General features: G+C 39.1%; 1 protein-coding gene across 1 annotated transcript in view; it reads right to left on the minus strand.

Moving 5' to 3' along the window:
- Positions 1-3,496: 3,496 nt before the first annotated feature.
- The window catches only part of LOC131682469 (transcription factor SOX-3), a 69,260-nt gene continuing 51,819 nt past the window's right edge, over positions 3,497-20,937 (minus strand). Inside the window, exon 3 of the mRNA XM_058963948.1 lies at positions 3,497-5,800. Within this exon, the coding sequence (XP_058819931.1) occupies positions 4,381-5,800 (1,420 nt within the window). The 3' untranslated portion in view covers positions 3,497-4,380. The remainder of the gene's footprint in view (positions 5,801-20,937) is intronic.

Here is a 20,937-nt window from a genome sequence, read left to right on the forward strand (position 1 = left end):
GCGAGATTGAGTCATTCTGATATCATTTATCACTTTTCATTGCATTTACAAAATCATTTGCTGTTGGCTGATTAGACGCCGCCATTTGTTCGAATCTCGATCAGAAAGAATTTTCTGTGTCAGTATAAGTATTTGAAGTTTACATTAGAATTATTATCCTGTGGTTCCTTTTTTAAATTTAGTTGTAAGGTCATTTTAATCGCAACATTGTCACATTTTCACTTCGTAGAGTTTTTGCAAACGAACTGTTGACAATTGCAAGGTTATTACAATGCTTCATTTGATGTACTAGGAATGTTTCCAAATCATATTTCGAAAAAATTATTTATGAGACTTGTACAACCAGACCTTTACAATTTATTCAGCAAATAGAAACAATACGCGATGAATAGTATCGGAATGGTAAGATCTAGCTGTTAGATGATTTAAATTGATTTTTGACTTCTCAATTTCTTTATGAAATCCAGAAAAAACTATTCTGATTGATTCTTTCGAAAATTATGTCTCTGCGATGAACAGATTCCGAGATAATTAGGATTGAAACGTAGGTGTGGGTGTACATTTGCAGTGTTGATAGAATTAATAAAAAAATTGCGAAATTTAGCCTTCTAGCTTAAAATTGTAATAACTTTTGTATTAAAAATCCCTGCAAGTTAAACTTTTTTGGCAAAGTTGTAAAATACTTTCTGGACTACTCTGTTATTACATTGATTTTTCAATTTTAGTGAACTAGCGATCTGTATGGATGGAAATGCAAAAGAGTAAATTTTCCCATACAAAATTTAAACGCAATCCGAAAATCCGAGAAGCAATCGTTCCCATAATTTGAAGTCATTGGGGATCACGAGGACCTTCAAATGTGCTGTGCGCGTTGATTAGGATAATTTTTATTTTTTTCCATAGAACCTCGAGCCAGTTTTAATGGAAAATAGTTTGACTAAAACAAAACTTTTGATTCCCTGAAGAAGGTAAACTAAGTGAGCCGAAATATCGGATAAGCAGACAAATTTCTATTTTATTGTATTGTAGATAACTGCATACCAAACAAAACAACACACACAACTCTTCAACTATTGTAAGCAGCCTTTGATTTGCCACTGTTCAGGGCAAGTTCCTTAATCACTTTCCATAAAACACGAACCTATTCAAACCAATCGAAAAAGCTAGAAATCCAGTTATCGAAGACTGACGCGTGCTCTTCGGCTCAAAAGAAAGAAATACCCTGGCGACATGAATTTCAATTCGATTTTAATAAAACCGCTAATGAATCCAATGAACAACATAATTGCCCAACTCAATAATCCCATGGTGCATACAACCACTCTCTCTCTGGTCCCAAATCGGTCGAATAAGTCAGTCGTATTTTTGCCTTTTTAACACTGGGCGATGTCCGCTAATGAAGCACACCCATCGAAGAGTGGAAGGAACTGAAAACGAGATTCGTTGAGAACTGTACTGCCCTGCCGCCGCCACCGCTGCTGCTACTGGGACCCCAAAAAGCAACAAATGTGAGAAAAAGGTAAATATCACTCATTCGTCATGGCATGGACCGAGGCGGCAGCTTCTTCCTAGAAGCCGACGGCTAATGACGCGCTTTCCACAGACTGGAAAGACGAGCGCGCGCGCCTGCCACAGATTGGAGCCCGTAAGCCTAATCAACAGCGCCGTCGGGGATGAAGGGACGCTGGGATGAACTGATCAAGCGCGCTCGCGGACTTTTGGCTTTGTCTAATGAAGTGATGATGGTGACGGTTTAACTTTCGATCAGGTTTGTTTAAAGGAAGAAAGTGACCACTCGAGAGATTGGAACTCGAACCGACTCATCAACTAAGGTTCGAATTGATTAAAGCCGGTTGGATGGCGCGATCCAATTTTCCTTTTGATTACTTATGGTAATTTTTTTGTTACTGCTTCGGCCACCGAAGGGCAAGCGACAACCGCCCGAAGGGATTACCATCAATTTTGTTTAATTTACGATGTAGATTCACGCAGGTATGAAAAATAAGTCGATCGATTTCGAAATCGTTCACACATTAATTAGAGTAAGCAGAAGAGCAGGGACAAAAGTGGTGACGCTATTTTTTCCCTGACAAAACTTAAGTCACTGTTTCCGAGATGATTTTATGGCTCTGAACGAGAATTTTTGAACAATTTCACCCCTCAATACCGAGTGAAATGAGGTGCCGTTAATGGGCTCATAAAATTGTCACTCGTAAAACTTAGGATCGATTCCGAACCACTCGACGAATCTCCCCTGTTGTTTTTCTCGGTTGCGATCGTCTTTGTCTCTACTCTAGTCCTTCCAACCGGCCGACTGGTGGTGCAATCAAGGGTTTGTTGTTTCATGCCCAAATCTCCGTCCCCGCGTCGATGCTTTTTAATTAAAATCGCCATAAAATCTGTTATTATAACGTTTCGTTTTCATTTTATTTATTTTTTTCAGCCAGCCCAATTACAATCGGTAGCTTAGGCTGCTGCTGCTGTAACAAACCACAAAACTAAACCTACAACTCATGACGCTCTCGAGCCGAAGTTTTGAATTCGAAAGGCCTCTCGTTTAACTTCGGGGGAAAAAAACTGCACTCGAAACCACCCACCTGACCACCTTCGAGGAACGATTTACTGCGGACCAGCCGCCTTCGAGTCGCTCCGGTCACTAATTAATTATTAAATGCCCTTCTATCCGACAAAAAGGCAGTTTCGAAAACAATTTTCCGCGAATTTCTTCTTGAAAAGCTGACATCCAACCTAGCACAGGGCCTTCCGAACCGGGCAACGACGGAAACACGCAAGCAAGAATTACACAAAAGTTTCAACCTCTCAGGGCTCAAATTATTTCGAATGATTTTACAAAAAAATCCTTACACTCGTCGAAACTACTACCAGGGACCCGGGACCTGCCCCGGAGCTGATGGAAGAACAAAAGCGCGCGTTTGGCTCGCAGGCCGTACTTCAAACTATATCTGGCAGTCCGGGGGAATTTAGCTGAACAAATAGCAATTAATTCAATTTACCTGTCAGCTGTTGGCCGATCTTTATCGAGATGAGATATTTTCCTGATTGGGCACTTGCGTTGTCCGGAGCATTTCACGCACTTGTTTTCCAATCTGTTTTTTGTCCTCTCTAGCTTCTTGTAAAAAACGACAACCATCACAGATCCAACATAATTGAGGCTGTCACTGTGCTACTACTGCCGACGGCTTTCAATTTTATTTATCCGAATCCGAATCGATTTTGGGGTCAGTTGTTGTGATCTTGGAGATACCTTTTAATGACATTTGTTTTCCTATCTATTAGTTGCCAAACGCGGCTCGAAAGAATACGGAAACCGGTGTGACTCTGCGCGTGAAAGGTTGGCAGAACTGCCGCAGTGACAGGTTGGCGCGGTTTTTTTGGCAACAGAACAAACAATAACTGGGCTTTGCTTGAAACTATGTACACTCAGATGGATCGGGTTTTCCTCTACTCGTTAATTTCATTAATTTATTTCAGTTCTTTTGTTGTTGCTTTTAGTTTATTTAGGAAAGAAGAAATCAGTAACAACAGCACTTAAAATATAATAGTTTCAGAAAATAAAGGTAAGATATAAAAATAGTAATTCAACTTCTTCTAATAGGTGCTAAATGGAGAAGGGGGGGGGCGCATCCCGAAATGTACAAATAAAAAATTCATCTTTTAATTCAAAGAAAGAGAGTAATATCACACAGTGGTTTTCTTCTCGTGGATTGCCCTTGGCTCGTCCGATTTCAGGACATCGGAAACGGTTCGGCCGCGCGAGACCCGTTCAGAAAGTGGGAATTTTCAAACTTAACAACACGTTCACGCAATTTCATCGAATGTCAATCGCAGCAAAATGATAATGGCTATGGAAGAAAACTGTCAGATGGACACAGAGGAAGCTGCTTAAATAATAAAGGAGTAGTAAAGTGAAGATTAGAGGGGCGATATGTCCATTAGATGATTAGTTCTATCGGTACTAACACAGTTGCTGATGTGATGAAGTTGATGTCCTAGACTACTGCTGCCGCCGCCACCGCCGTCGGTTCCCGGCGGTGACGCCGACGAAGCGTTGAGGTTATGGCCAAGGCTGAGACCACTACAGTTGTTACTGCTACCACCGACACCACCGCCGAGGCCGCTCTGAACACCAGCACCTCCACCCCCGCCGTTGCTCAGATGATGATGATGGAGGTGATGATGGTGGTGCCGATAGGACGAAAGTGGCGATGAAGACGAGGACGAGGACGATTGCGGTGGTTGTGGATGGCTGTGGAACATCGATGATCCGCTTCCGGTATTGAGCACCGGCGATAAAGGCGGTGCCAGCGCCGCCGGTGAGGATGAGGACGTAGTTTGCAGCCCAACGGAACTGGCCAAATCTCACATGTGCGAGATCGGTGCCATGGACCGGAGGACCTGCTGCTGCTGAGATTGAAGATCCGGCGAGACACTGTGCTGATAGTGCTGCATAAGGTTCCGCTGGTGTTCTGTACTTTGCATATCCGGCACGTGATACATGTTGATCAGGTGGCTCAGATCCGGCCCACCAGGTTGGCCGTACTCACGCTTCATTATCAGGTTATTGTTGGTGGACGTTGGACTAGGCGATACGGGTTCGGATTTGACGCTGGAATCGCTGGGACTATGGCTTTGGCAGGAGATTTGGCTGCCAGGTTGGTTCAGTCCGTATGGAGATCCTGGCTGTTGCTGGATTGTACTGTAAGGTGAACCGGGCTGTTGCAGACCGTAGGGGGACGTTTGACCTCCGGATACAGTTCCGTACATACCGTAACCCGTTGCGTTCATGTACGAGTTCAGTGAACCCGTTGAGGCCGCATTGTGCATTTGACCCATATCGTAACGATGATAATTGCTCATGTAGTGCTGCTGGGATTGATAGGCCGCTGCTGATGCATCGTGCATCATGTACCCATTGGGCATGTATCCGTTGGGAGGCATTTGATACATATCACGATTGGCAGCAGCCGCCGCTGCCGCTTGTTGAGCTGCTGACATCGAACTCGAATTCCGCATCGTATTACCTTCGCTGGATTGCAACAGGGAACCGACCCCGAGCGGATACTTCTCCTTGGTCTTGGTCAGCGTCTTCGTCTTCCGGCGTGGACGGTACTTGTAGTCGGGATGTTCCTTCATGTGTACCGCTCGTAGCCGCTTCGCTTCGTCAATAAATGGACGCTTCTCCGTCTCGGACAGATCTTTCCACTGTGCTCCCAACCTTTTCGAGATTTCCGAGTTATGCATCTTCGGATTATCCGAGGCCATCTTTCTACGTTGGCCACGGGACCAGACCATGAATGCGTTCATTGGCCGTTTCACACGATCCGCGTTCTGTTGGGCAGCTTTGCTAGTATTATTATTATTATGATTCACGACTCCACCCGATCCCAGGTGCGTGTGGGAATGGTTCTGGCCGGACGAGGTAATATGATGACTGATAAGTCCCGTCTGCGGTGGAGTTTGCTGCTGGGAACTTTGCGTTGGACCATTGGGACTGAGTCCCGAACCAGGTTGTAACGGTGAACCATGTGGATTGTTATGGCTCTGACCGTACGAGCTGCCATTATTGCTGTGGCTCAGATGCTGCTGATGGCCAAGATGCTGCGACTGATGTCCCAGCTGGGATTGGCCAATGTTCATCATACTCAGCGATCCCAGCGCTCCGTACGGAGACGTCGAATGGCCGTGCAGCGAAGACGCATGATGTGGCGGCATGGTGGCGTGCAGGATGCCGCCCTTCATGTCGGACTCCATGGTCAGCATATCGTCGGCGGTGCTTTGCCTGTACGTAAACAGTTTGAAGGTCTTCGGTTAAAACCACCGGATAACAACACACACGCGAATTTAATCCTTTAATTTGTAGCGCTCCGTAAAGCGACGAAACTAGTCTTCACAACACATCCAAACACAGACAAAAATCACAAAACATTTAGCATGCTTTTCTTCGCCCACGAACAATCATCATTCTTGTTTACTTTCCCCTTGCATAACCCCTTTACCAACCCTTCTGATAATGCACCGCACACGGAGAGGCCACTGACACTGAGGCTTGCTTTAAAGTCGTAACTTTAATTCAAACAATTGCTGCTTTGTTAATTGAAACCTTCACCCCCTTTGGATTTTCACTACTAGTGGCCGGGTTCTATTGTTAGTAGTTTTTCTTTTGTTTAGCTTCAAACTCGCTCTCCTGCTTACTCACTCTCGAGCAGCGGCTCACTGTCTCGCTCTTTATTGTTATGTACCTTTCGGCTTTACCCCCTTCGGCAACCGGGTCCGTGCCAATTCAACTGATCGATAGTACAACAACCGAAATAATCATAATCATTACACAACAACAATACACACACGAGAGAACAATTCATTGACCATCGGATCGAGCGAACTCGGTCGGGACTTTGCGCGAGAGCGGCGGAGGAGATTCGCACGTCACTCACTTTCACCGGAGTTACACACGCACCGTCCACAATAGGCTACTATCAGTAAAAACTCAGAAATCTTTCCTTCGCAAGGAATCGAACTCGCAATCACAATCGAACGAAATCCTCGCACTGATTAGATCCCGATTAAATAACTTTTTTTCTTCTTATTTCGTCTGTGCACACGGGAAACAACACGCGCGACCGTCGTCGTCGTCGAACCGTCTACTCTGTTCAGGGAAAAAACGGCCTAAAAACTGCGCTACACACTCTGTCGGCGAGAACGGCCGCAAAAATGCCTCTATACAGCTTCGAATTGAGCACCCTTCTGTTTCGCTGTGAGCGCTTGGGAAAACCTGATAGTAGCCAACAGACCAGACCAGACGCACCAGCAGATTGGCATTTACCCCCACCAAAACGGAATATGCCCGAAGCAGCCGCGCCTGTCGACCCATGGCGAACCAATCACGGCGCTGTTACCTACTCACACAACCACGCACGGTTGAGGTAGTAACGCTAAGACGTAGCATAAGTATGACGGTGTGCGTTGATTAATATGCTGCTCGTGTCAGCGTTCTCTCTCATTGCACGTTCTTCCAGCGGTAGCTGCAACCGGAATTTTCTCACACGCACACACATTCATAGCGAAACCAAACGTCACACACTAGCAGCAGGCAGAAGCTGGTTTACCCAGGCCAGAGGATGAACGAAGCAAACGCGACAAGCATAACATGATTTACTTCTCACAGTGGAACGCAAGCTCAGCATCAATGTGGGCGTGGCTAACGCCCCACTTCTGCTATGCTTCTGGTCGGATGCTATAATCCAAGGCAACGTTGCCGCGTTTTCAGCCACAGTGTGCCATAAAATCAAACGGATGGTTTAAGGTCAAGTCAGTGTACTGCCATACCGAGTAAAATGTGCCGGAACGTAAAGCGAATAGATCCATCGGAAAAATCGAAAAGAGGCATAGAAACCAATATATTTATTGCGATTGGAATGTGCTTTCGTTCCCGCTCTATGTCAACCACGAGCGTCCGGGGTCTACCCGTCCCGGGCGATACGTTTTGCCCTACGATTTGGGTGAAATGAAAAATCATTTTTATGAATTAATGCTGCCTGTTCTTTTTTTTGCGATCCACTTTCGCCAGTACCTACAGGCTCGATAGCGACGAGTTGTTGGATACATTCCACTTACACCAATACACGTGTTATGGAACGTTGCATAGAGTCTAGCACAGGGAGATCTGACGGTGACTGCGGCAGTTGACCAGATCTGGGGCTCGCTCCAGCCGAGGGTGCGGCGGCGTATATGGACACCGAACTAGTTGCTTGAACTCCGAGCCGTGCACCGAAACGGCAGAGGAATTTGAATTTCAACTTATTTTAAATAATAATATTTTATACGTTTTTCTCTGGCTAGGCTTTCGTTGCTTCCGCTGGTGCCCGGAGTCGCCACCTCACTAACTGCCCTCCTCCCCGGTCGACACACACAGCAAAGGTGGTACAACAGGGGAGTCTCGCGTTATTCCGTCCACGTGATTCAAGGGATCCGCTATTGTTGGTCGGTTCCTGGATCCGGTTGCGGAGACGAAAATAGAGGAGTCAGGGCGCAGGGTTGTGTGTTTGTCTGATTGCGATTCATTTTTCCCTCTCGTCGGGTTTTCTGGTTGGGAATGAGCAAGGAAAGGGGTCCTACCCCGGCAAAGGAACACAGTTCGCAGAGGAAGGATTTCAAGTGTTTTGAACTAAATTTGGAATAGGTATATACTGGCACATCCTTGAGCCTTCCTGACACATTTGAGAAACCTGAGTGAGTGAGAGAAAGAAAGCAAATTGAATGAAACGAACGCACAGGGAGATGGGTACAGCAGAACAAAAAAAACAGTGAGTGTTTGCAAACCAAACGAGTGTAGATAGGTGTAATCCTGTTTTCCGGTTTTCCGTGTGGCGAATGGCGAAGACAGGGACTAGTTTTGTCCCCTTTTGCAACCTGGTTCGGCTTTGGTTGCAAAACATGATTTAGGGATAAATATGTAGACACGATGGAACCGAGACCGAGACAAGCAACTCTGTGTGCAGGAATTCGGGCCTCGAGTTCAAGCAGGGAGAAAAAAGTGCCTTGCAAATTTTAATTTAAAGTTTTGATTAAAGTGCAGCGCACCGGGCGTAGTTGTACGCTTTTTATCGACACAGGAATGAAATTCTATGGACGGACAGGTAGTTTTGAGCTGGAGTAATTATTTTAGGCAACTCGAGCGATGGGCAAGTGCTGTGTGAAAAGTTTGGATATTTTAGTTAGGGTTAGGCCTTGGCTTTTCTATCTGACAATTTGTTTTCTGATGTAAACATGTAGAGTAGGCAAATGTTTCGTTACTTCGTGCTTCAACCTTTGGCAGGTAGAGAAGCATGTATCGTGAATACCGTGCTTGAGTAATTTATCATGTCGCTATCTAATAGCAGACCTCTGGTAGGAATTTGAATATTTTTGTTAATCATTTATTAGAATATAAAGAATAATCTGAAAAAAAAACAGTCTACAACGATTTCCATGTAATTTTATGTTATGATGTGAGCTTTCTAGTCAGGTTCGAGTTCGAGATTAGATTCAAATAAAATTGTGAGAGAAAACTCAAACCTTTAAAATCTAGCTTACATCACAAAATATATGTACTACCTATGTAAGTTTGTGCAATAAAGAATATACACCGCGCAAAATTTACATTGAATTTCCATAAAAATGTCTTATGATTTTCAGACATAAGGATTTTAAATGGATTTTATAAGTCTGTCTTATGATTTGGAGGGGAAATTTTCCAAATCCATCTCTTATTATTTTCATAAGACAGTCTTATGAAATTTATGAAAATGTCCGAATGAATGCCATAGGTGCCCATTTATAAAAATTGTTGACATTTATAAGGAGAAAACATAGTAGAAATAATGATTTCCATAGAAGAGTCTTATGAAATTCATCACAATGTTGGAATGAATTCCATAAGTTTTTTATTCATGGATATTATGGTGCATTTATATAAAAAATAGAACATGGCATTTCTGGAGCATTTTTAGTAGACAAATAATCAACAGTAAATATCTACCTTGAGAGGATATTAGGTTTTACACCAACCGACATAATCCCACAAAATGAGTCGGATGGACTTGGTTTGACAATTCTCGGTGGTTTGTTTACATGGGAGTTACGTGAATTTGAATGTAAAGCGGACCCCACACGACTCAAGCATATTGCCAATAAAAATATTGACAAAACTGCTCCAATCCGTCAATCCCATTTGATTTCTACATGATAAATATTTTCAAGATACCCTTACACGATCAATATATTGATCAATAATCGATTTATTGTCAACATTTCTCCTCGTGTAGGGTCCGCTTAACAGATGGGAACCCGTTGCACTCGAACTCACGCAACTGACAAAGTAAATAAACTTCCGAGAATTGTAAAACATGAACGTAATTCATCATGAGTTCATTCGTGTGGTCATCTTGTAGAACTTAATTCGGGACAAATGAACCGCCAAGTGTAGATCCCTTCAGAAGATTGAAGAGAAAACTCTCATTAAAGACTAAAATTTGTACATAATGAGCAACGCTTCGTCAATATTTCCTGGGAAACTGGGTTTAGACAACTGAGAAACTGGACTTGACAACTGAATGCTTGTTACTTCTCAAATGATTTTGATAATTATAAAATACGGATATCTTCTGTAAAAATCATAACTATGCAAACTGATTCAATGCTCGCAGTAATTTATTGAATAACATAAAAAACAATACTAGCCGAAAAGTGCTGGCCTGAAACTATTAGCTCCTGGTTGGCCGTCCAGGCCGGTACTGAATTCATAAGAAACAATTATGAACTTTTCACAAAAGTGACGTATATGAAAAATAAAATATAATTTTATAGAATCAATAACAGATCTCATATGGGTTTCATAAAAAAAACTTATGAAATTCTTAAACGCATATATTGGAGCGAAGTCATAAGACTGTTTTAGGAAATACATTATTTGTACGTCTATGGAGTGCATGAATAAAGATGAATGAATTCATAAGCCTGCCTATGACATTCTAAAGCGTTCAATGGCATCGTCAGAAGGCTGGTTCATATGCTGAGACTTATGAAATTCTCAGATGCTTTTTGCTCGGTGTAAAATCCCTCATAAGCGGAAATTGAACACAACGCACAGTGATCCAGAATGTAAATTTAGCAGGAATTTAAAGTTTTTACTAAAATTAAACAACACAGCCTTATTATGCCTTAGGGAAAATTTTCGTTGTCATCTGTAAGCCCCTTCTTTTTGTTAAAACAACAGTTAGGGTGATTCGAATTTTACCAAAATCAAAAAATAACTTTTTAAACATTCTAGATAGAGCCACACGATCCTCAGTGAAGTTGTAGAAAGACAAATTTTAAAATAGTTTGCAGAAGACATGTAAGCTCTATCTGTCATATTTTCTATTTTACAAGATATTTAAAATCAATGTTTTATGTGTTTCTTAGAAACATTGTTAAATCAATATAACTTTTGCGGTGTTGAATTAAAACTGAAGTAATCTGTAGTGGAAGTAGTAGATTGTTTTAGTGTGAATAATTCGTTTCAAGGCTCCACAACTTTTCAAAGATATTAGTTAGATATATCTTTGAAAAGTTATGAAAACTTTTTCGTCAAATTAGTTTTTTTGAAATTACAATATCACTGCATGGGGCAAACAAAAGACAATTCTTTTTCAACTACATATAAGCTCATTATAAGGTGAGACCTGTCTATGGCCCTAGTTCGAGAAGGATAGAAAGGAGTTTTCTTCGGATTGAGTGCATTTGATAGGTCTCGTGCTCGATTGCAATGACACCGACAGATAAATGGTAAACAAACAATAGAGATGGCGATTCTTTATGCAGAGAGATTCAGCATCTTTAATGGGTTGAACACCGATGAAATGGGTTTTGCAAAACGTAGTCGCGTTTAACCAAACATTATTTTGAAATATCAAATTGCAAGCCATCCTCCTCCTGGATCTGCCACTGTACGTCAATAATGATTTCTAATATGTTTTAGAATAACATACTTTTGGCGAAACAGTTGCAGCCTCTTTGAAGTTGGATATTTGCAACATTTTTTGAAAATACGAAAAACAAGGTAAAGTCTTGTTGTTGAAGGGCTTGTTTTGCAAAATTTTTTACTTCAGACCAACAAACGATACTCCCGAGGTTATGAGCCGATGTAAACAAAAATCGCACTCACACGCAGGGGTACCTACCTTCAAGATTTATCTGGATTTTTCCAGATTTTCAAGCGTTGTCCAGACATACAGATTTATGTTTGTCTGATCCAGGTTTCAAAAAAAATTGTCCAGATTTATCCAGACAATGTGAAAAATGAGAAAATAAGTTACAAGAATGCATAGTTGATGTTTAAACCACTATTTGAGTTCAACTTTTTGGAAAAGCTGGAAGCACACGATACCCTAGTTTTCTCGCTAAAAGTGAACAGATTTTGTGGAATTTTCATCAGCTAGAAGTTCCAACAATCCAACATACTGAAAGCTCGGAGACGCAATTTTAATCTAATTCTCTATACTGAAAATTAAGCGTTTGAGATGGTCAGATTGGCAGCGCAATTATCGAATTTGAAATAAGCCGTGATATATTTACATACAAATATATTTCACTAGCTATTACCCATCGCGCGTTGCAGCGACTTTCAACGAAATAGGAGTAAAAATAGTTGTTCCGAAGCGCCATCTGGCGGGCAGATAATCCCCAGCCAATAGCACACAAACACGCTCCATAACAAATGTCTACTACGTATAAATTTTTACGGCAATCGGTTAAGCCATTTGGGAATCTATAAATCATATACATACAAACATTGACTTTTATATATATAGATTAATAAATTGCAACATTGATAACTCTCCCAAAAAATTTAGACCATCCAGACAAATCCAGATTTTTTTAAAAATATTGCAGATTTTTCTGGAAAAACACTTGGCATCCCTGCTCACACGTGTCATAGGTGTGTGTATTCATGACAAAATTTGTATGACGTGTCATAATTGTGCATGGAAAATTTTCCATAGACAGAACTCACCAATTATTAACTTTTATTCATATCTTTGGTTTAATTTGGTCTATCAACAATCGGCGGGATGCATTTTGAAGGAAATGAGCCAGGAAATCTAAAAAAATAGTAATTTTTGGTTACAGTGTTGCCAAATATGCTATATTTTTCTCACAATTCGAGTATTTTTGTTTTGAAAATGATTAGGCCATTGAGTTTCGCAGATTCTTTTACACACATAAAAACATCTTATACACTCAGATTTTTAACGCGGTTTTTGCGTAGTTTTTACGAGGTTTTTTGAAAGGTTTTTTTACGCGGATTTTCGAATAAATGCGTTTTTCTTTAATTTACACATTTAATTCCAATTAACAAAACTTTTGTAAGTCCCATTGAAAAAAAAAAATAGTCCTTTTATATGTCAAGATTTTAGAAGAAATTTGGAGGTTTTTTTTAGCGGATTTTGTAATTAACACGATTTTTGCAAAAAAATAAGTCCTTTTGAATGCAAAAGACTTAGATTTTCAGAAAGATTGAAGAGACGGGTCTGGTAGGTTCCAGAAATTGATTTTTGACGCCATTTTGAAATCCAAGAAACCGACTTCCTGTTTAGCGAAAATCGCTATAACCCAATCAATATGGGTATTTTCGGAATAATCTTAACGAGTAGGTTCCAAAAATTTATTTTTGACGCCATTTTGAAATCCAAGACGCCGTCTTCCTGTTTAGCTAAATTCGCTATAACCCAATCAATATGGATATTTTCGGAATGGTCACGACGAATATGTGCCAGAAATCTTTGACCCTATTTTGACATCAAAGATGGCGATTTCCGGTTTAGCGAAATTCGTTATAACCCAATCAATATGGATATTTTCGAAATGGTCTTAACGAATAGGTGCAGAAATTGATTCTTGACGCCATTTTAAAATTCAAGATGGCGACTTCCGATTTAGCGAAATTTGCTATAACCCAATTAATATGGGTATTTTCGGAATGGTCTTGACGAGTAGGAGCCAAAGGTCGATGTTTGACGCCATATGAATTGCAAGATGCCTACTTCCAGGTTAGCCACAGTCGCTATAACCCAGTCAATATGGGTATTTTCGGAATGATCTTAACAAGTAGGTTCCAAAAATTGATCTTTGACGCTATTTTGAAATCCAAGATGGCAATTTCCGGTTTATCGAAATACGCTATAACCCAATCAATATGGTAATTTTTGAAAGTTGAAGTTTATTTATTTTTATTTTATTTATTTATACTGGTCTTCGATTTTCTCGTACAGACAGCTCCTTAATTAATAATAATTCTATGTTTAAAGGAAGTCTTAGTAATGTTAAAATCATACTTGTCAGCTACATCATTAAAATTACGACAGCATACATTGAACGGATTGTTTTGAGAAAAAAGAGTACGATACATCGGTAACCGAAAGAAATCAGTTCGTCTGGTGTGTCTAGGTGGTACGTTGAATCGGAGCTGGCTCAGCAACTCCGGGCTATCTATATTGTTTCCCAGAAGATCGAACACGAAGAGCCGTTGCAGCATTATCCTCCGACTTGCAAGAGTTGTAGTACAAATAGTTTTAATTAAACAATTGAATTTACTTGAATTTTAGCAAAGTGTTTGCAATTTGAATCAATTCAAACCTCCAACTCACACCACATACAGTGCTGTTTGAAATAATAGCAGCGCCAGCGTTTTTTTTTTTTGAGTATGGTGATTTGGCTTTGAATATGGTTTTCATGTTCGCATCGTGTATAGTGATAAAAATTCAGTTCCTGCTGGTCGTCTAACCTACTGACGCCTACCTTTCAATTTTAATAATACAATTTAACTATCATCAGCTCACTAAATTGTACGCCACTTTTCGACGGTCCACTTGGCGACAAAGTTCAGACGATTATGAAGGTTCCGTATTGTGAGTAGTGGTACTTTTCTCGGACTTCCTGCGTGCAAATTTGTCTTAACACTCGGAATACCAAGGGGGTAAAAAGTTACGCGGACTACCAAGGGGGTCCAAAAAATGGGAACGCTTACTTTGACCGGTCATATCTCAGCTGTTACCTAATCGATTTTAAATCTGTCTTCATCACTAGAAAGGTATGTCTTCTGTAAACACATTGCACTAAAAAAATAGAATAATAGGTTTGTCTACCGTAAGTTATAGTGAAATGAGTAAAACAAAGTCAGAGAAGAAAAAAATGGGAACGCTGCTTTGACTGGCCATATCTTAGCTGTTTGTTCACCGATTTCTATTTTTTCTTCAGCATTGGATAGGAATATCTTTCACAAAAACGGTGATCAAAAAATAATGGAAATCAAATTTGTATATCCGAAGTAATTGTAAAAATATTTATTGAAAGTCAGCACAGACAAAATGAGCTTTTCAGTTCAAATAATCGTATCTCAGTCGTTTGTCAACTATTTTCAATTTTTCTTACACCAATAAAATTCTTAGAGCTTCTAGATTTGTAATATATGCAATATCAATATATAAGTGCAAAAAATACTGTATTTTTTCGAGGTTTCAATCGTATGGTTTTCACAATGCTCGCCGCACAAGGTTGGTTAAAATTTTATCCGCCTTGTTTAGTTTTACGGTTTGAAATGTAACATGTTTACAGAATATATCCAGGGGCGGCGAAACACTTTACGCCCGAGTGGGTAGAAAGCATAGGGTGAGGGGTCCATTAGTAAGGATTTTTTTTCCCTTTTCGCAATGCATACACTTACATTTTATTCACATTAAATCACGTTCGTTTATGCAAATGGAATTATGGTACATCGATGTTTGCAAATGTGTGTAGTGCGAGATACATGCGTTGCACATCTACATTTTTTGAAATGGTTCAAAATTTCGAGTGGGTAATTATCCACTCGGTTATTTTCGAGTGGGTAGTACTACCCATACTACCCACGCTTTCCGCCGGCCCTGAATATATCTTCATATCACATATGGATACTATTATATCAAAACGTTTGCACAAGCGTGGAAAACATTTTGATATTATGAGTTACAAAATAATGGTGTAGTAGGAAAAGTTTAGTAAATACGAAGAAGTTCAGAATTTTAAAATATTCGTCATATAACTTTAAATTTAAAGCGATGACCTATAGTTTTCTATACACCAATCGATTGTAATTGATGGCGGCTACAATTTTTGAAGGAACAAATTTTTATATTTTCTCAAAAAATAGACAAAAGTACGTAGAACTACAGAAATTTCATTTCATTGGCAAACAACTTGAAATCTAAATCGATGACTTATACTTCTTTATATACCAATCGTTTGTAATTGAATTTCGGCTACAATTTCTGAAAAATAAATTTTTATATTTTTTCAAAAATAGACAAAAATACGTAGAAGTACAGAAATTTTCTTTAGTTGGAAAATATCGTCGAATTCAAAGGGATGAGCTTAACCTTTTTATGCACCAGTCGATTGTAATTGATTTCGGTAACAATTTCTTAAATAACAAATACCTATATTTTCTCAAAAAATAAACGAAAATACGTAGAACTACAGAAATTTAATTCAGTTGGTAAATATCGTAGAATTCCAAGCGGTGACCTATACCTTTACATATACCAATCGATTGTAATTGATTCCGACTACAATAACTAAACTTACAATTTCTATATTTTCTCACAAAAATAGACAAAAATACACAGAACTGCAGAAACTTCATATATTCTATTTTCTGAGAAAATATTAAAATGTGTTCTTTTAGAAATTGTTTGCTGAAATCAATTACAATCGATTGGTACATGTAAAGGTGTAGGTCACCGCTTTGAATTCGCAGTTATTTACCAATAAAATTATGTTGTCTGTTTTTTGAGAAAATATAAAAATTGTAACCGAAAACCAATTGCAATCGATTGGTGTATAAAGATGTATAAGTCATCGCTTTGAATTCCAAGTTATTTGCCAATGAAATGAAATTTCTGTAGTTCTACGTACTTTTGTCTATTTTTTGAGAAAATGTAGGAATTTGTCTTATTTCAAAAATTGTGGCTGCCATCAATTACAATCGATTTGTGTATAAAAAACTATAGGTCATCGCTTTAAATTTAAGGTTATATGACGAATATTTTAAAAATTCTGAACTTCTTCGTATTTACTGAATTTTTCCTTACACACTATTATTTTGTAACTTACAATACAGTAATGTTTCGATTATATCACGGTCGGTCTGTATTTTAGCGTGATATATTTGAAGCGTGATATATTCAAAACAAACCAAAAAATTGCATTCAAGCATTAACCCATGTATTTCTATAAACAAAAAGTATTAAAAAGGTCAAGTTAGTCAAAAGAATAAATCATACTAGGGTAATGAGCCAATTTTTGCCATGCTTCTATAATCACACTACCCATTTGAAGTTGTTGGTTAGAGCAGCGTCTGCCATCTTTGTTCAACGCATTGGGTAAAACGGTATGGCATCAGTGGATAATTTTTCCCCACACAGCTTCATCTTACGTAGCACATACCGTTTCTTAAAATAGTTGAACCACCCAAAACTAAACTTGAAGGAATCTGCCACATCAAGGTTTTGGACAAATATCTTGACAAATCAGTATATTCGAAGAGACTACGATGCAGTTCTCGTTGTTTCAACATCCATAGCAATAGTTCCATCACCAATTGTTGATGTTGTCCTTTCAAAAGAAAAGTATTTACATCGATTCAATAGAAAATGCATATCTAGGCCTACCATATCCTGCATATTTTGTTTTTCTCATTATTTTGTTAGATTTTCTTGCGGATAACTAACAATTTAAAAAAGAAATCGATTTGTTTACCTGCTACACCAAACTTAAGGACATCGGCAAATAAGTTACGAAGAATTTGAAACTAAAATTGAAATCGGTCGAATAATATTTCGGCCATCCTAGTCATTGCAACAACGTCTTGGTAAAACATGATTTCGAGATTACACACGTTTAAAGTTTCGCGCCACGCCCTGTCTTCACTTAATGGAACAAGATGAACAGCGCTATAACTTTGCTTCTACTACTTATACCTCTATAATAATTTCAGATACTTTCTTAAGAATCTATACTGAAAGATAAAAGAATAAAAAAGTTCGACTTTTTGACTGACCTCATCATATATGAACCCTTAACGAAATAGTCCGAAGCCTAATAATAGGCTCATTACCCTATATGTAAATAAGCAAATCAATTGTAAAAAGACCCTAAAAGAGCCAGGACACAACATGTGACTTAATTGGATCAAAACGTAGTGTGCCTCGTCTGTTTTTCAAAAAGCGTGATATAATCGAGATAAAACCGTGATATAATCGAGGGCGATGTAAACGAGTATTGATATAAACGCATAGTGATATAATCGAAACATTACTCTATTGCGTTTCTCTACGTTTGTACGAACATTTTGATATAACAATATCCATATGTAATACGCAAAAATATTCAGTAAACGTGTTACATTTCAAACCGTAAAACTAAACAAGACACAAAAAATTTTAACCGAACGTGTGCCACGTGCATTTTCAAAATCAAATCGCCTAAAACTTCAAAAAAGTGTAGTAACTTTTCAAAATCTACTATCTATTGCATGCATTACAAATCTAGAAGCTCTAGGAATATCATAGGCGTAAGAAAAATTGAAATTGGTTGATAAACGGCTGAGATACGATTATTTGAACTGAAAAGCTCATTTTGTCTGTACTGACTTTCAATTACTATTTTTACAATTACTTCGAATATACAAATTTGTTTTCCATTATTTTTTGATCACCGTTTTTGTGAAAGATATTTCTATCCAATGCTGAAGAAAAAATTGAAATCGGTGAACAAACATCTAAGATATGGCCAGTCAAAACAGCGTTCCCACTTTTTTCTTCTCTGACTTTGTTTTACTCATTTCACTATAACTTACGGTAGACAACCCTATTATTCAATTTTTTCAGTGCGATAGGTTTACGAAATACATACCTTTCCAGTGGTGAAGACAGATTTAAAATCGATTAGGTAGCAGCTGATATATGACCGGTCAAAGTAAGCGTTCCCATTTTTTTGACCCCCTTGATATTCCGAGTGTTAATCTTTTTCTACTCGTTGACGTTGCAATAGAATGTTCCAGATCTTTCCAAAATTCTCTCGAAGACATAAACCAATATTATTTTGCCATCCGACCCATCAGTTTGTTAAGTTTGAGCGGATGTTGTTTGCTATCTACCGCTAGTTTCACATTTGTTTGTCCAGTTCAATGCATTGTGTATCTTTGTGGCAGAACACTGTAAAAGTTCCTGAGCTTCACGGTATGTTTTTCCACTAGCATTCAACCGTTTGATAAGATTTCGCTCCTCGACTGTACAGTGCCTCGAACGACCCATTTTCGTGAAATGCTACAATATGCAAACTTATAATTTCGGGTTAATTGTAAGCGTAGGAATACTATTCCGTACAAAATAGATTGACTAAACTGAAAATCTTGGAAACTTTAGCCACTTGAAAACCTTTTGTGGTAGCGCTGCTATTTTTACGAACAGCTGTATATCGACTTTCTTCCGAAACGACAGCTGTGTTTCGTAAACAATAAGCCAATGATTCCAAATGGTGGCGTGTTTTACTCTTTGTACTATAGGTCACTTACAAAAACTACAAGGGGCACGAACTGTAGACGTAGGACTATACTACCTAATGTAAAATATTTATTTTCTTAGTACTTAGTGTGTGGGAAAAAACACCCGGACCGGTGAAGAAAAATCAAATTTTAGACATGTATAGACCAAGCTTTCTAGTTGCTCTCAAACAGATCCTAAAAGTTCAAACACCCATGGATAACCCCAAGTTTGTAGATGTGTTTCGATGCCACAGGATTGTAAAATAATTAATATTACGTCATGAAAATTCAATTCTTCCGTGACAATTTTTTTTTTCTGCAAAATGCCCTGTGTGTATGCAAAGCTCATGATTTGTTGGGATATTAGCATTGATCGGAAAATGCTTTCCAACGCTGCGCATTGCATACATACAGGACATTTTGCAGGTCACCAGAAGCTGTTCATTTTACCACCGCCACATGTTCATTTTAGTCACTCGCTAACATGGCTCATTTTTGGACATGTTTAGAAATCAAGAATCATGTTTGCAAAAATGTGTTTATGACGAAGTATTTTTACCAGATATGTACAAAACTAACAAGAAACATATAAGGTGATTGTAATATCTCATTCACTTATTAGTTAGAAAATAATGACTTTGCTTAACGTGTTCATTTTACCGCCAGTTCCCCTACCTACCAACACATTCGCCACAAACATTGAACCCAAGCGCACAATGCAAAATGAGTCAACGCTGATGATGATGGGTAGAGCGAAAGAGACAACTAGTACCACCACGACACTATTAGCGCATTTCACCAAAATTCCACGCGGCCTTTCCCGATTGGTAAGGGACGGGCGCGCTTAGCCCATCTGTCATATAATCGTGATTTTGCATAACGAAGGGCTGAATGATAACACATTTTGTTCCAAAAAACAGCCCTGCGATATGCAACACTTTGTGCAGGTTGATTATACCAGTTGCAAGTGGGGCCAAATTCACCAAGTTCCGTAAAATTCCTTTTAAATTACAGAATTGATAAAATTGCTTAGATGAGCTAAACTAATTAATCAAATCCTGTTTTAAAAACTGTCCTTGCGTTTAAACCAAAATGGGAAGCTTATTACTACCACTACATTACTTAATTTCAAGCGCAAATAGTAAATACATGTGCTAGTTAAACCAAAAATTTAATGGCAACATTACAGCGGCATTTAGGAAGCAGTTTGAGCGGTCGCCTGTTGGACGACACACGGTAGCGTCCCTCCACAGCCAGTGTAACGGACTTCTAACTCAGCTACACTGGCTGTAAAAAACACAGCGCAGTGATCTGCTTCGCCAGCCGTTCAACAGGGAACTGAGCGTGTCTGGCCAAGTCCGCTCTTGAAATAGTCGATTATGACGTCATTCATAGAAGCGTAGCGCGCTAGGTACACCAATCTGTCGTACAGGGCTTGGGAAGTGCTATCTTCTGTGTGTTAATGCGCGATATTTTGACAAGGTTGTATATTATTTAATTTTTTAATGCTACGATATCAAAAATCTTTGGATTTATCTATTGGAATCTATTCTTAGAAGTATTTCGGGGCGATTTGTATAAAAAATTTGAAAATTTATCGTGAGATAGCTGAATTATATGCTTTTAAAATTTGACCACTTTTCGTTACATACCATTTTTGTAGAATTTGCAGAGTGCACCCCCATATCGAAAACAAAGACGTAGTCCTACGTCAAAACAATAATAAATGTTATTGGAGAATAGAACGTATGGGAGTATTTTACATTAAACTCAAAAAATATTTGCGCTGCTATTTTTTCGAACAGCACTGTAGGTCTGTG

The sequence above is a fragment of the Topomyia yanbarensis genome, chromosome 2 (genome assembly GCF_030247195.1).
Source record: "Topomyia yanbarensis strain Yona2022 chromosome 2, ASM3024719v1, whole genome shotgun sequence".
In the NCBI taxonomy this organism is placed as follows: domain Eukaryota; kingdom Metazoa; phylum Arthropoda; class Insecta; order Diptera; family Culicidae; genus Topomyia; species Topomyia yanbarensis.